Raw genomic sequence first — 12,455 nt, 5'->3', positions numbered from 1 at the left:
ATACAGATCATGGCATATTATCTGAAAAAAATCATATTTTGCTAAGCTTGACAGAAATGAAAGCCACATATCTAACTAACTGTGATATTAGGACATGACAAAGCCATGAAATTTTCTTTGCTAAGAATCTTAGTGTGCAATATACCAGAATAAGGAAAGGTGTAATATTCTGTTTTACATCAACATAAGTCTCAGTGAGAGCTCTAGATATCTCAGAATGACATCAAATTCTAACAAACAAGGCAGTTTTCTGATCAAAAGAGATTACTGAATCAACCTTACATATGAATAATGAGATCAAAGCCTCATTATAACCAGGGTGGAAAATAGCTCATACCTAATATATACCTAAACTATGCACCTACATAGTCTGACATTTGATTAAACAAGAGTTAAAATTAAGACATGTATTGACAACCTAATGCCTATATCTAAATCAGATATCAAACTGAACCAAACATCTGAAATACACAGAAACTTGATCAGCCCTAATATCCAACTAGATCAGATACAAACAAGTCCTAAATCTAATCAAACCAGCAAGACCGAAGGCCATGTTTGATAGACAGAAAATTATAAAGCAATCATATGCTAAAGTATGATACTTGACAAAACATAGACACTGCCAAAGCCAGAAAAATGTCAGCCTGGCATCTGACCAAATCAGGGATCTAAATAAAACAGACATCTCAATTAAATGGACCCTGAAAAAGCCAGACATGCAACTTAGCTAGACACTTAACCAAACTTAAATCTGACCAAGTCAGAAATCTGATCTAGTCAGATATGGTAAAGATGGGCATATGACCATCATATATCTATGCTTGGCACCTATTGTGGACAAATAATAAAGTCTGATATCTGACAAAACCTATCATTTTGCTAATCCTTGCAAATGAGTAAGTCTGACCCTTGACAATGTCTAATAACCAAATGAAAATGAGTAGTGAGTATCAATCAAATTAGGCACACAATACATTACATAAAATGTCAAATATCAGACTCAGCCAGACCACTTATCCTCAATACTCACATGCAATGTTACATCATTCTAAATAGTTATATTCACACAGAACATATACTCCAACTGTAACATTTTCTTGACTATCATTGTTTTCACATATCCCTGGTTCATCAATATTATTTCTAAACAGCACATTCAGCATTTGTGAAAACATACAATAATAAAATACTGTACAACTTCATTCCATCTCTGTTAAGCTGTGGAAATAGTTGTGGTGATTCAATTTCAATCATATTTCCAATCCAGCTGTACCCTTAAATTAGATGTCAATGTAAAGCTGAAACAAAGTATAATACATAAACCACGGTCTATCTAAAACCAAACTAAACACTAAAGTAGAGATACATTACAACAATCTTCAATCTACAACACTGCTTTAAAATTGGGCTATTAGGTCATCTAAATTACACATCCTTTTAGTTATATCTACAAATAGGACACAGAACAGAAAAAATCACGAGTTATTATTTTCAAGAGAAACAAGAACATTCATGTTTAACAATACATTAGGAATGAAAGGTAAGATGCCTCTTTTATGAGGGAAAATCATCATATTACAGATGCAGGCCTCTGGAATGCTATTGCACAGGTTAAACCTACAAAGACTATAGGCTTAAAATCAACTTTGATGCCTGTTCTGGAATCTTGAAAACACTTAGTTGCTTAGAAAGTGTCCAGCAAGTCAGAAAGACTTTTATCAGCTGATGACCTCCATTTTCTAATACACACAGTGATAACTAAATGTAATGACAAAGACACACTTATTAAGAATCTCTTCCCACATGTATCAAATATCCATTAAAAAGTCTAAATATTTACAAATCTATTATTCTTCTGAGAACTTCATGACCCTACATGCATGCACTCCCAACGTAATCCTTATATTTTTTGTTTTTGGCAAAAAATGTTCACAAGAAATATTTGACAAGTGAATTAAAGGGAAAGGGTAGGAAAAAACAAAGACAAACTTTGGAATTCTAAAACAAATTTTTCATTCTATGGGGTCAGTAGTGTGCTCCCAAGTCATCAGCCAAACTAATCACACCATATCCATTGTTTTTCTACAAAAAGTTTTGTCCTGTAGCACCAAAAGAGGGTAAGAAGTGTAGTTCAGAAGATCTAACTTATATATATATATATATATATATATATATATATATATATATATATATATATATATATATATATATATATATATATATATATATATACATATATATATATATATATATATATATATATATATATATATATATATATATATATATATATATATATATATATATATATATATATATATCATAACTAGTGTAAAACATCAGTCCATATAAATTATTCAATAACATTTCACCAATATCAAGCTACAGATTACAAGTAAAAATTTAAAGCTATAAGCAGCAATTTAATGAGAGTATTAAAAATACTGTGGAGTTTATACAGGCAGCCTGTCTCATTTCTATACTACTGGGAATACTGCTACAACTACACAAGGCGCCTGCTAGTGCTCTTGGGTAATGGTGCCTAGGGACAGCCACAGTGCTAGTCACAAGGCTACTTGTGCGAAGCTATAGGGAGACACATTACCCATACGGGATATAAGGAGGGACATGGCACCAACAGGGTGATAAAGGGGGACCACAGAAAAGGTAGGTGTCAGAGAAGTGTGGAAATCACAAAAGAAGAGTGAATCATAGAGTGCAAATTGCATATCAAAGGGCCTACAAAGGCACAGACAGAATGGGAAACAATCAAAACTAGAAATTACACAAAGTAAACAGTGTAGTCCATAAGAACAAAACATGTAAGGAGCAAAGAAGCGGTCCTTGTACATTAACAGTTCCTAAAAAATAGCTCACAGAAAGTGAGAGGGATAATGTAATAAGATGACCACATATATTTACTAAGGAAATACAAAAGAAAGAGGGGGGTCAAAGGACTTAATGACCATGTTAGCGTGAAGAACCCATAGAGAGCATAGAGTCCTCTTGTAATAAAGAAACCACATAACAAGAGACAAAAACAGCTAAATTCAAAGGTCAAGAAAACTGAAAGGTGAAAGGCAATGCTACTGAAAGTGTAAGTTAATATAATAATGAGGAGACATATACAGCAGCAACAAGTGGTCTATCACACTGGAAAATTGTTAATCAAAATAGCAGATGGAGAAAGATAATCCATGAGACATTCTAGAAATAATCCTTTCAGATCAATGGGGATATTCAAAATAACCATGTACACTGCAAGTAAATCCAGACCAGAGTATTAGACATTTTATAAAGGAGAAAACTTATGTGAATAAGAGACTGAGAGAGATGCACACTTATAATGGAGCCACACTTAAAAATAACAAAAATCACTATAATTAACTTAATAACCAATCAAAAATACAGTACCTCCTTTCTTGAGAAACTTAAAACTGCAATGCCATCCACTTCAGCCACCTTGCCATGCTCCATCTTACACATGGCTTTGACAACCTTTCTCTTGTCACCAAACTATTGTCATGACTTTCACCTTACAATACCCCCTGATACAAACAACCCAAATGCCATCCTATCATCATACACTTTCAACAATCCTTCAAATTTCTCACACTATTTCTTCCTTTTACCATCTCCCCATTTGCCCCCTACACCAAGGCTCCTGTTTGTTCACTTATTTTTCTCATACTAATAACCTCATTCTAAAATATTTTCTTATTCTCCCTAACATCTGCTGATACTTGTTCACCATAACCCACATATGCCACTTTCTCTTGTACATCTAATCATTCACACTCCTTCCCTGTAAGGACTACACAGGTATCCTTTTACTAGCACCTTATCTTCGGCATCCCATCACTCACAACCCATCCTAACATGCCCATCTTCCACATTAATACCTCCTAAATACCTCCCATTCCTCAACTATTTCCTTGGTTTTATTTAATCACACTTTTTGGCTACTTCTTTACACAGGCCTCTTTTCGAAGCTCAATCACCTTCATCAAACTCTTCCCACCCTTATCATTCCCTCTCCTTGGAAAGCCTTTATGATCTTTCACCTTCACCTCAACTAATAATAATTAGACATCCTACCAGCTGCTCCTCTCAGCTTGTACACACCTAAGAGTCTCTCTTCAGCACATAGATCAATTAGTGCATTATCCAATAATGTCCACTTACCATCACTCTTACTCATCCATATAAATATATGAATGTACGTCCCTCTTATCAAACTAAGTATTCCAGACATATGCATAAAAAAAATTTCTCTATACCCCAGCCTAATCCAAACTATCCAGCCAACAGTCATCCTCTAGGGTAGGATGAACAGCTAACTTAGTTATGGACCAACTCCCCTACCCAGGATTTACACCCAAGTAGGCCTATGCATGATTCCTAGTCAGAAATACTAACCATTATCCCAGTGTATTGTAATTAATTACCTATTCTGCTAACAAGATTAAAAAAAAGTAGTTTCGTATAATCAGTAAGCAAATTCATGTAGTTACAAGATTGTTAAAAAAAAGAAAAGTCGTTTTTCATAATCAATGATTAATGCCCCCAAAACCCAATCAACATATCATCTCCAAGAAGAGTACTTCTGGTGTATGTATGGTTTCTATCAAGTATTGTAATTAATCATTTGTACACAATGGGAAGGCAATTCTACACTCTGGGACCCTATCTCATGAACTTTATCATACAACTTCTCACTCTTTTATACAAGTAGTTAGGTAGACAGCATTCACAATTTCCTCACTTTACTTCACTCTTTCACTACTGTGATTCTATATAAGTACTTCTTCACATCCTTTCTAATGCACTCCTTGCTTACTTTTTGGCCACTGGCTCCTCTATCTTTGTATCTTTTGAAGAACAGTTCATTGTCGATATCATAAAATTGGATATGAAACTTAAAGTTGTGATCAAGTCATTCCTTTCTCTTCTCTCATTGTAGGCAGGCAAGGCTGTGTTTTTCATTACTTCTTTTCGAGTTTTTTAAGTGCAGAAACCAAATCTGAGATACAATTTCTTGTTCAGGCCTATTGCATACTAAATATCTTTTTATCATTTCCTTATCCATGTACTTACAAGAATTCCTAACATTTGCTTATGATGCTCTGGCAACAGGTTGAGTATAATGTTCTTTTTTTAAACTTTCCCTCACTTGATCCCATCCTCATTAATTTACATCTACTGCACCAGGGTTGAATTCTATTAGTAAGTATCACACCAACTTTGGAATTTGGCTATAAACCTTTGTGAATCAATGCAATTCTTATCATTCTTTATTTCATTTATGACCTTGGCACTGCTCACAAACATTTAGTTATGAGTACTGTCCTTCAGGCATGTCACTTAAGAGATCAAGAACAATGGTCTTAGGCTCAAGCCTTGTGACAAGCACTGGTGACCCTATCTCATTTTAAGGGATTCCTCTAATGTTCATCCTTTCTTCCCTTCCACTAATTCTTTATCCATCACTGGAGTTTTCCCTTTATTTCTGCCTGGAAATCCAGCTTCTTTACCAACCCACTGTGTGGCGCAGTGATAAACTATTTCTGCCAGTTACTAAAACACAGTACTCAGCCATCCTTTTCTCTTGTCTTAACATCATTCAAAAATCCTAATCAATAAGCAAGACTATGCAATTTCATACCCTAAAATCTAATCAGCATATCAGCTTCACAGGGGTTCCTATGCTGCAAATATGATTTTTTTTTATCAAGGACTGTTCTTGATTTATCATGCTGAGAAGAATATGCAGTAAAATCAATTTATTCCAATTACTATACAGATATGTTACATGCCCCAAGGAGATGAGTGAGGAATTTTCCTCTAAGGCTCTGTCATCTGTTTTTGATGCTACCTTACTCATACAGGAAATGGCAAGCATGTGAAAAAATAACAATAATGATTATAATACTACCACTACTGCTATCTCTCTAGCTATACCTCTGACACCTGTTCCAATCAGAACTCCTTCAAGGGGGTGGCCATGGCAAAAGGGTCTCCATAACTAGTAAACTCCAGTGGTACTTTTTAGCCATTAATGCCTCACCCTTAACATGCCACTGACAGAGGGCAACTCGAGTGCAGTGTTTGCAGAGGCTCCTACCTAATGTTCCTTCCGACTTCTACCGCATGCTCCTACCTACTACTCCTACCAAATATTTCTTTCCACCTAATGCTCCTGCCTAAATGTTCCTACCTAGTACTTTATCTACTAATCCTACTATTAGCAAGCGTGTTGCAGAGGCTCCTACCTAATGTTCCTTCCGACTTCTACCGCATGCTCCTACCTACTACTCCTACCAAATATTTCTTTCCACCTAATGCTCCTGCCTAAATGTTCCTACCTAGTACTTCTATCTACTAATCCTACTATTTAGCCAAAAGGCAAGTCTAGCACATGATGTGCACTGCAGGAAAATTTAAGAGTTAAGTGTTGTCAAGTGTTACACAAGATAAGGAAATAATAATGATGATGATGATAATAATGATAATAATAATAATAACACAGGAGACAGCGACACAGCAAAATAAAATAAAATAAATAAATAAATAATAATAATGTTAATAATAATAATAATAATAATAATAATAATAATAATGATAATGACAATAACTATAATGATAATAATAATAATAATGATAATGATAATAATGATAATCAAATAATAGTAATGATAAAATGATAATAATAATAACAAATAATATTAATAATATCAATAACAGTGATTATCTGAATTTATTCCACAAATGTATGCATAATGTGCCCTAAAATCTTAGTTAGTCTGTCACTGTTTAAGTAGTGCCTCTGATGCAAGTATGAAATACTTAACATGTACAGCTCTTTATTTACTATGCTACCAAGAATTTTCAGGAAAAATGTTTTCCAAACAGTAAATTCACGTAATTATGTGTACCACAACCTAATCATTTCACTACCTCCAAAGTGGGTACCTATGGCATATGCATAAAGTTTCTAACATCTACTGTTACTGCATTATTAAGTAAACAACACTCTCTCCACAGACAGAGAAAGAAACAAGTACAAGGGTGAAAACATAATGTCTCACATTCATAAAACAGTAAAAGGACTAGAGATACCCAATTGCCAAGAAGAGATACAAAACAGTAAAAGGACTAAAGAGATACCTAATTGCCAAGAAGAGATACAAGAAAGAAGCTTCAGAGATGAACAGCCTATACAAGTATAAATTTGAAAAAAAAATTCAGTTAAAGATTCTAGAGGTGTTTCAAGTGACTTTATGAAGTATATCATAAAGGAATCAACAAATGAGTAGCAAAGATGAGAGACTGAGTAAAATGGTGAGAGTAGAAAGAGATATGGCTCAACAAATGTAAAAAAATGATATCTATTATGGATAGCATTTATAGAACATAACAGCTAGCCAATGTTAGAAAAGCATAAGAGAAAAAAGAATGAGTACAGCAAAATTGGAAAGAATAAACAAAATCTTGAAATAAAAACATTTTGGACAAAATACAGGGAAATTCTGCTGTGCTCTATACTCTATATGCATCTGAAGCAAGTTATCAGAATTAGAACACATGTTTAGACTGAAAGACACAGAGGGATGGGTTGACAAACCAATAAGGAATAATGTGAGGAGCTTGAGTTTTAAGTTACAGCGTGTGTTCACAGTCAGAGACACATGACAGCTATTACCATCAAGATGGGAAGGAGGAGAGATCATGGAAAGCATTGAAATAAATACACGATTTATATATGAGCTCCTTAAGGAGCTAGAAATATATATAATGCATGGCCATTGCATTATCTCACCCCATGATGTTAAAATGTGAGCAGAAATGCTTCTTAAGGCAATCAATATGTGTAAGTAATGTAATTCCTTTAAGACAGATCAGTACTAAGGAAGTTAAAAATAATATTTACCACATCTCTTTTAAAGAAAATGTTACAGACTAGAAGCCAGCATCATTTACAGGCACACTCTGAAAACTTTTCTAAAGAATAAAGGTGACTTACATGGATGAGGACTTGAAAAGTAAAAACTACAGAAGTGATAAGTGATTTCATTGGAAAGATGTCTTGTATTACAAACCTGGCCTTTAACAACAAAGAATAATACCTAAATAAAAGAAATCAATGGGAATATTGTGTTTTGGATTTGGATTTATGGAAAAAATTTGACAATGTCCTCCAAGTGAAAACTGAAAATATATCTAGCAGGCATATGGAAGATGTTCCTTTAGTTATCAATTACCTAAATGGATGGGAACACTGGACTCACGGTAAGTGATATTTGAAATTAGATAAAAGCAACCACTGGTGCTCCACAGCGCTCACTTTTGTGGCTACTGCTATTCCTGATCAATATACATCACTTACCACAATGCCATGAATCATACATGAAAATTCAAGCCCTAAAGGAGACACATCTCTTAATATGATACTATGAGAAAAACACCTCTAAAATAAGGTGATCACTAAACTCAAATTCATGCTCTAAACAAAGATTCTTTTTCTATATTCCCAAACTGTTGTCAGTGTTCCTGATGAGGTAAAGGAGGGAAGAACTTTCAAACACTGAAACCACCATGAGTGTATTCTCTCTACTAAAAAAGTAGATACATGAATTAAGATCTCTCGCAAGGCCAACAAAGATAGTCAAATCCCAGGAATTGAGAACTTACTGAAAATCCTCCCACTCACAAGCAATACTAATCAGTCCAGTAAACATCCCTAGCCTTTGTGGTCTTAGGTAAGAGAACGTTAGACACATCAAGAATGTTCCATAATTTCATTTTTTTTTCTGCAAGAGACAAAATCACCAAATGCTAAAGTGTTTTTTCTTTTTCCAGAGTTTGTAACATGACCCTATGGTAATGAGATTTCACATACACCTAAACCACCGCACCACAGAAAAACTCCTCAACTTTTGTTTCATCCAAAGACTTAAACCAAGCCTCTCAACAATTTTCTAAATATGTCTTTTGGACAGTATAGGTTTGCATTCTCATGGTCCTTATGCTCAAAGCAACAGAGCTACACAGAGCCGATATTCAGAATAATGGCTTCATGGGAATATTTTAGTTAATCCTCTTACTCAGCACTGCTCAGTGAAAGTTTGTGAATACTTGTCATCAGTCAGCTTCATTCTCTATTTTTGACCATACAACTGTCTGTGTTTACAACAATGCAGTCAAGATTTTCCACATCTTACCTTCTTTTTTCAGTAAAATGAGTATTTCACATGGAATTAGGCCAGAAATGGCAGTGGTTCTGGATCTAATATCATTCATGAGATTCAACAGATTCCAGTTCTAGATATCTAACCATTCATATGTTTCTTTGACAGATAATCATTACTACCAGCATTGGATTTTCCTTAATGCTGGCTGATTAATATGGGCAAGAAAAATCTTTTAACACCAGAAGGGCTGTAAACTCAAGATTGAACTCCATACACAAGATAAGACATTCACTCATAAAAAATTTTGTACAGTTCTCTAAGGAGTTGCATAACATAAATTTGTGCATGCATGCATATTGAGTTCCCATCCAATATCATGACAGTTTTTTCATACACTGGGTTTATTGCCCATTCTAGTGATGAACCTTTGGTCCTTAACTTTCAGTGTAGTTTTTCACAAAGACTCAATTCTCATCAGTTACCATATCTTAACCTATCTGAAAGAGGAAAAATCTATCTGATAGTCTCAGCACATACCTGATGCATTTTTTTCCTTTTGAGGAATTCATTACTTCCATCTGTTCCTTTGTCATGGCATCTTATAGTGGAAAAGTCAGCATTTCACCTAAAGAGTATATTTAGTCAAATCTAACTTATGCTTGTAGTGTATTACAATTATACACTCACCAAAACAGGAAACATCTCCTCTGAGGAATGCAGTATTTTCCCTCTGGAAAAATACAGCTTTGGTAGTTCCTCCCTCTCATCCCATTAGTATTCTACCTAGCTTTGCTAAAAGATCACCAATAGTGAGTGGTAGATTAGTGACTGACAGGGCCAGGGAGAAGGGAGATTGAGGAGGGAATAAATCATGTCAACCCTTCACCAGCAGAGTAGTTATGTCTAAATCTATCTTTATCTATCGGTCGATCTATTCATTCATTTATATCTCTGATGCCTGTGCCCCTTGGGAATTCACTCAAGGAGGTGGCCACTGCAAAAGTCTCCATAACTGGTGAGCTCCACTGCTGCATCTTAGCCTTTTGTACCTCACGCTTAACAGAACAATGGCAGAGAGCTCAAGCACAATGTATTCAAAGGTTCCTACCTAATGCTCCCACCAACAGATATTACCTAATGTGTCTACCTAATGTTCCAACCTACTACTTCTGCCTAATGCTCCAAGCTAATGTTCATACCTACTACTTCTACCTAATGCTCTTGTCTAATGTTCTTACCTACTACTTCTATCTATCATTCCTACCATTCTGCTAAAAGACGGGGTCAGTGCATAGCACTCACCGCAGAAAAATCTAGCAACAAAACTGAGCTGTGTGAGTTAAGTGTTGTCAAGTGTTATGTGTGACATACAGAGACTGCATAATTGTGGAGAGAATGCCAGCAGTCCACATGTAGGTGAGGCAGAAATGGAAGACAGCTACCTGGGACAAAGGAGTGCAATTTGACAACCACTGAAGTGCTGGCTCACTAAGAAGCCATCACTGACCCTCCTAATACTCAGGTAGGTAGTGTCAGTAATGTACCTCCCTGGTTGGTGGCTGCCTACCAACAACTATCTACTTTTACATCATGATAAATGAACACTGTGACCCTCTGTTGGATCAGGCTTATGCATTCCTAGATTAAATGCATGCATGATATGGGAAATATCCCCTTATCCCACAAATGGGATACTTGATGGATACTTAAAGGACTGTGATGGCATCAACAATACTCCTTAAACTGTCATGATTTACATTAATTTTCTGCTATAGGAAAAATAATGCGAAGTCATTCTACCATTTCTACTGAAATAGTCAAAGTTGTCACTGTTAAAAGGTAAAGAGGTGACTGCTTTAAAAGAAAAATCACTTATAAAAAATCATTTACTGTGACATGATTAATTTCATTATTGTGTTTGCATAGAGGAATTCCCTTTCTCAAATTTGCATGTCTTCACAGTGTAAAAACTTACAGAGGCAAATGGTTCATTTCCCATTACAATAATTATCATTATTCACTGTCATATCTACCAAATTTTAGCATGATGGCTAACTGGGAAGGTATAACTAAATGCAAGGTATATGTTCAGTAAATAAGAAAAACTATCTTAAAAACTGGCTCTACAGGCACTCTCTGCAACTTGAAATCTCAGATCTATTCATCATGGTCATAAAACCAACTGCATGGTATTCATATATAATGAATTTTTTGGGAACTAAAGGTGATTACTATGAAACTGCAAGAATGACTGAGTCATACAAAAGGACTGAAATTCCACTTACTCTTGTAACGTGCGGATCTGTACCTGAGGGTAAATCTTACGTTTTGTTATTGCATATTTTTTTCAATAAAATCCTTTGGGAACCAACCATAACATTATCTCCCTGTGAAAAACAAAACTAAGTAAACTGCTGCCAGTTGGCAGAAGCTCAGGACATTCTTTGGAGAGAGAGTAATTGACATGTGGTTGATGGGTAAAGGCTGTCCTGTCCCCGATGCAGCTTCTCTCATGACGTGGTCCCCCATGACACAGCAGCAGCGGCAGCAGAAGAGAGACAGCAGGTGTGACCAGCAGAGAGTCAGAGGAGTCGGCCAGCGGGAGGAGACTGAGCAGAGAAGTACATATGACGATGATCCACAGACACATGGCCATCGTGGGGCCGAAGGAGAGACATACGGGCTGCAGGGGGCGGGCGAGCGGGCAGGCGCAGGACTGTGGGCGGACCAACAGATGGGCAGCATGCGGCTTTGTGGGCAGGAAGGTGTTGGCCTCGAGTGGTCAAGTGATAAGGAGTAGATGGCCAGAGAGGTTGGAGGTACTCTAATTTCGCATGCTCCTTATCTTTGAAGACAAAACCAAAAACTCTATTTCATACAGATAAGAAAAACGAATTCATAACCTTTCTGACCAGCCATTCCCAACACCTTGATCAGAAGTAACTATTGCAGGTCTTATCACTTACCTGGGATCATCCTGGCTGGTGGAGTACTGGTGATAGTAGCTATGGTAGTTAGAGTACCTGTTTTCTCGACTGGTCCCGTCCCCTCTTGTCCCTCCGCCCTGGTCATCATATAGCGTAGTTTGTCTTTCTAAGCTCGGCCGACGTGTTGTCCCTGAAACCAAGTAGTGAACAGTTAGCTTACTAATGCTTATGTGTAAGATGTCTAATGCTCAAAGCACATCACAACTATCCATCTATCACAGCTCAAGTGTCAGATGCATCTGCTGCTGCAACAGTCACTATCCTCACTACTGTT

General features: G+C 36.1%; 1 protein-coding gene across 2 annotated transcripts in view; it reads right to left on the bottom strand.

Moving 5' to 3' along the window:
* unc-13 overlaps window positions 1-12,455 on the bottom strand; it is an 820,923-nt gene that overhangs the window by 472,860 nt on the left and 335,608 nt on the right. For both annotated transcript variants that reach the window (XM_071690929.1, XM_071690930.1), the window contains exon 13: window positions 12,161-12,311. In XM_071690929.1, the coding sequence (XP_071547030.1) occupies window positions 12,161-12,311 (151 nt within the window). The remainder of the gene's footprint in view (window positions 1-12,160; window positions 12,312-12,455) is intronic.

This window comes from Panulirus ornatus, chromosome 49 (assembly GCF_036320965.1).
Source record: "Panulirus ornatus isolate Po-2019 chromosome 49, ASM3632096v1, whole genome shotgun sequence".
In the NCBI taxonomy this organism is placed as follows: Eukaryota; Metazoa; Arthropoda; class Malacostraca; order Decapoda; family Palinuridae; genus Panulirus; species Panulirus ornatus.
The sequence above is the reverse complement of the archived record's forward strand: the minus strand, read 5'-3'. Positions and strand labels throughout refer to the sequence as shown.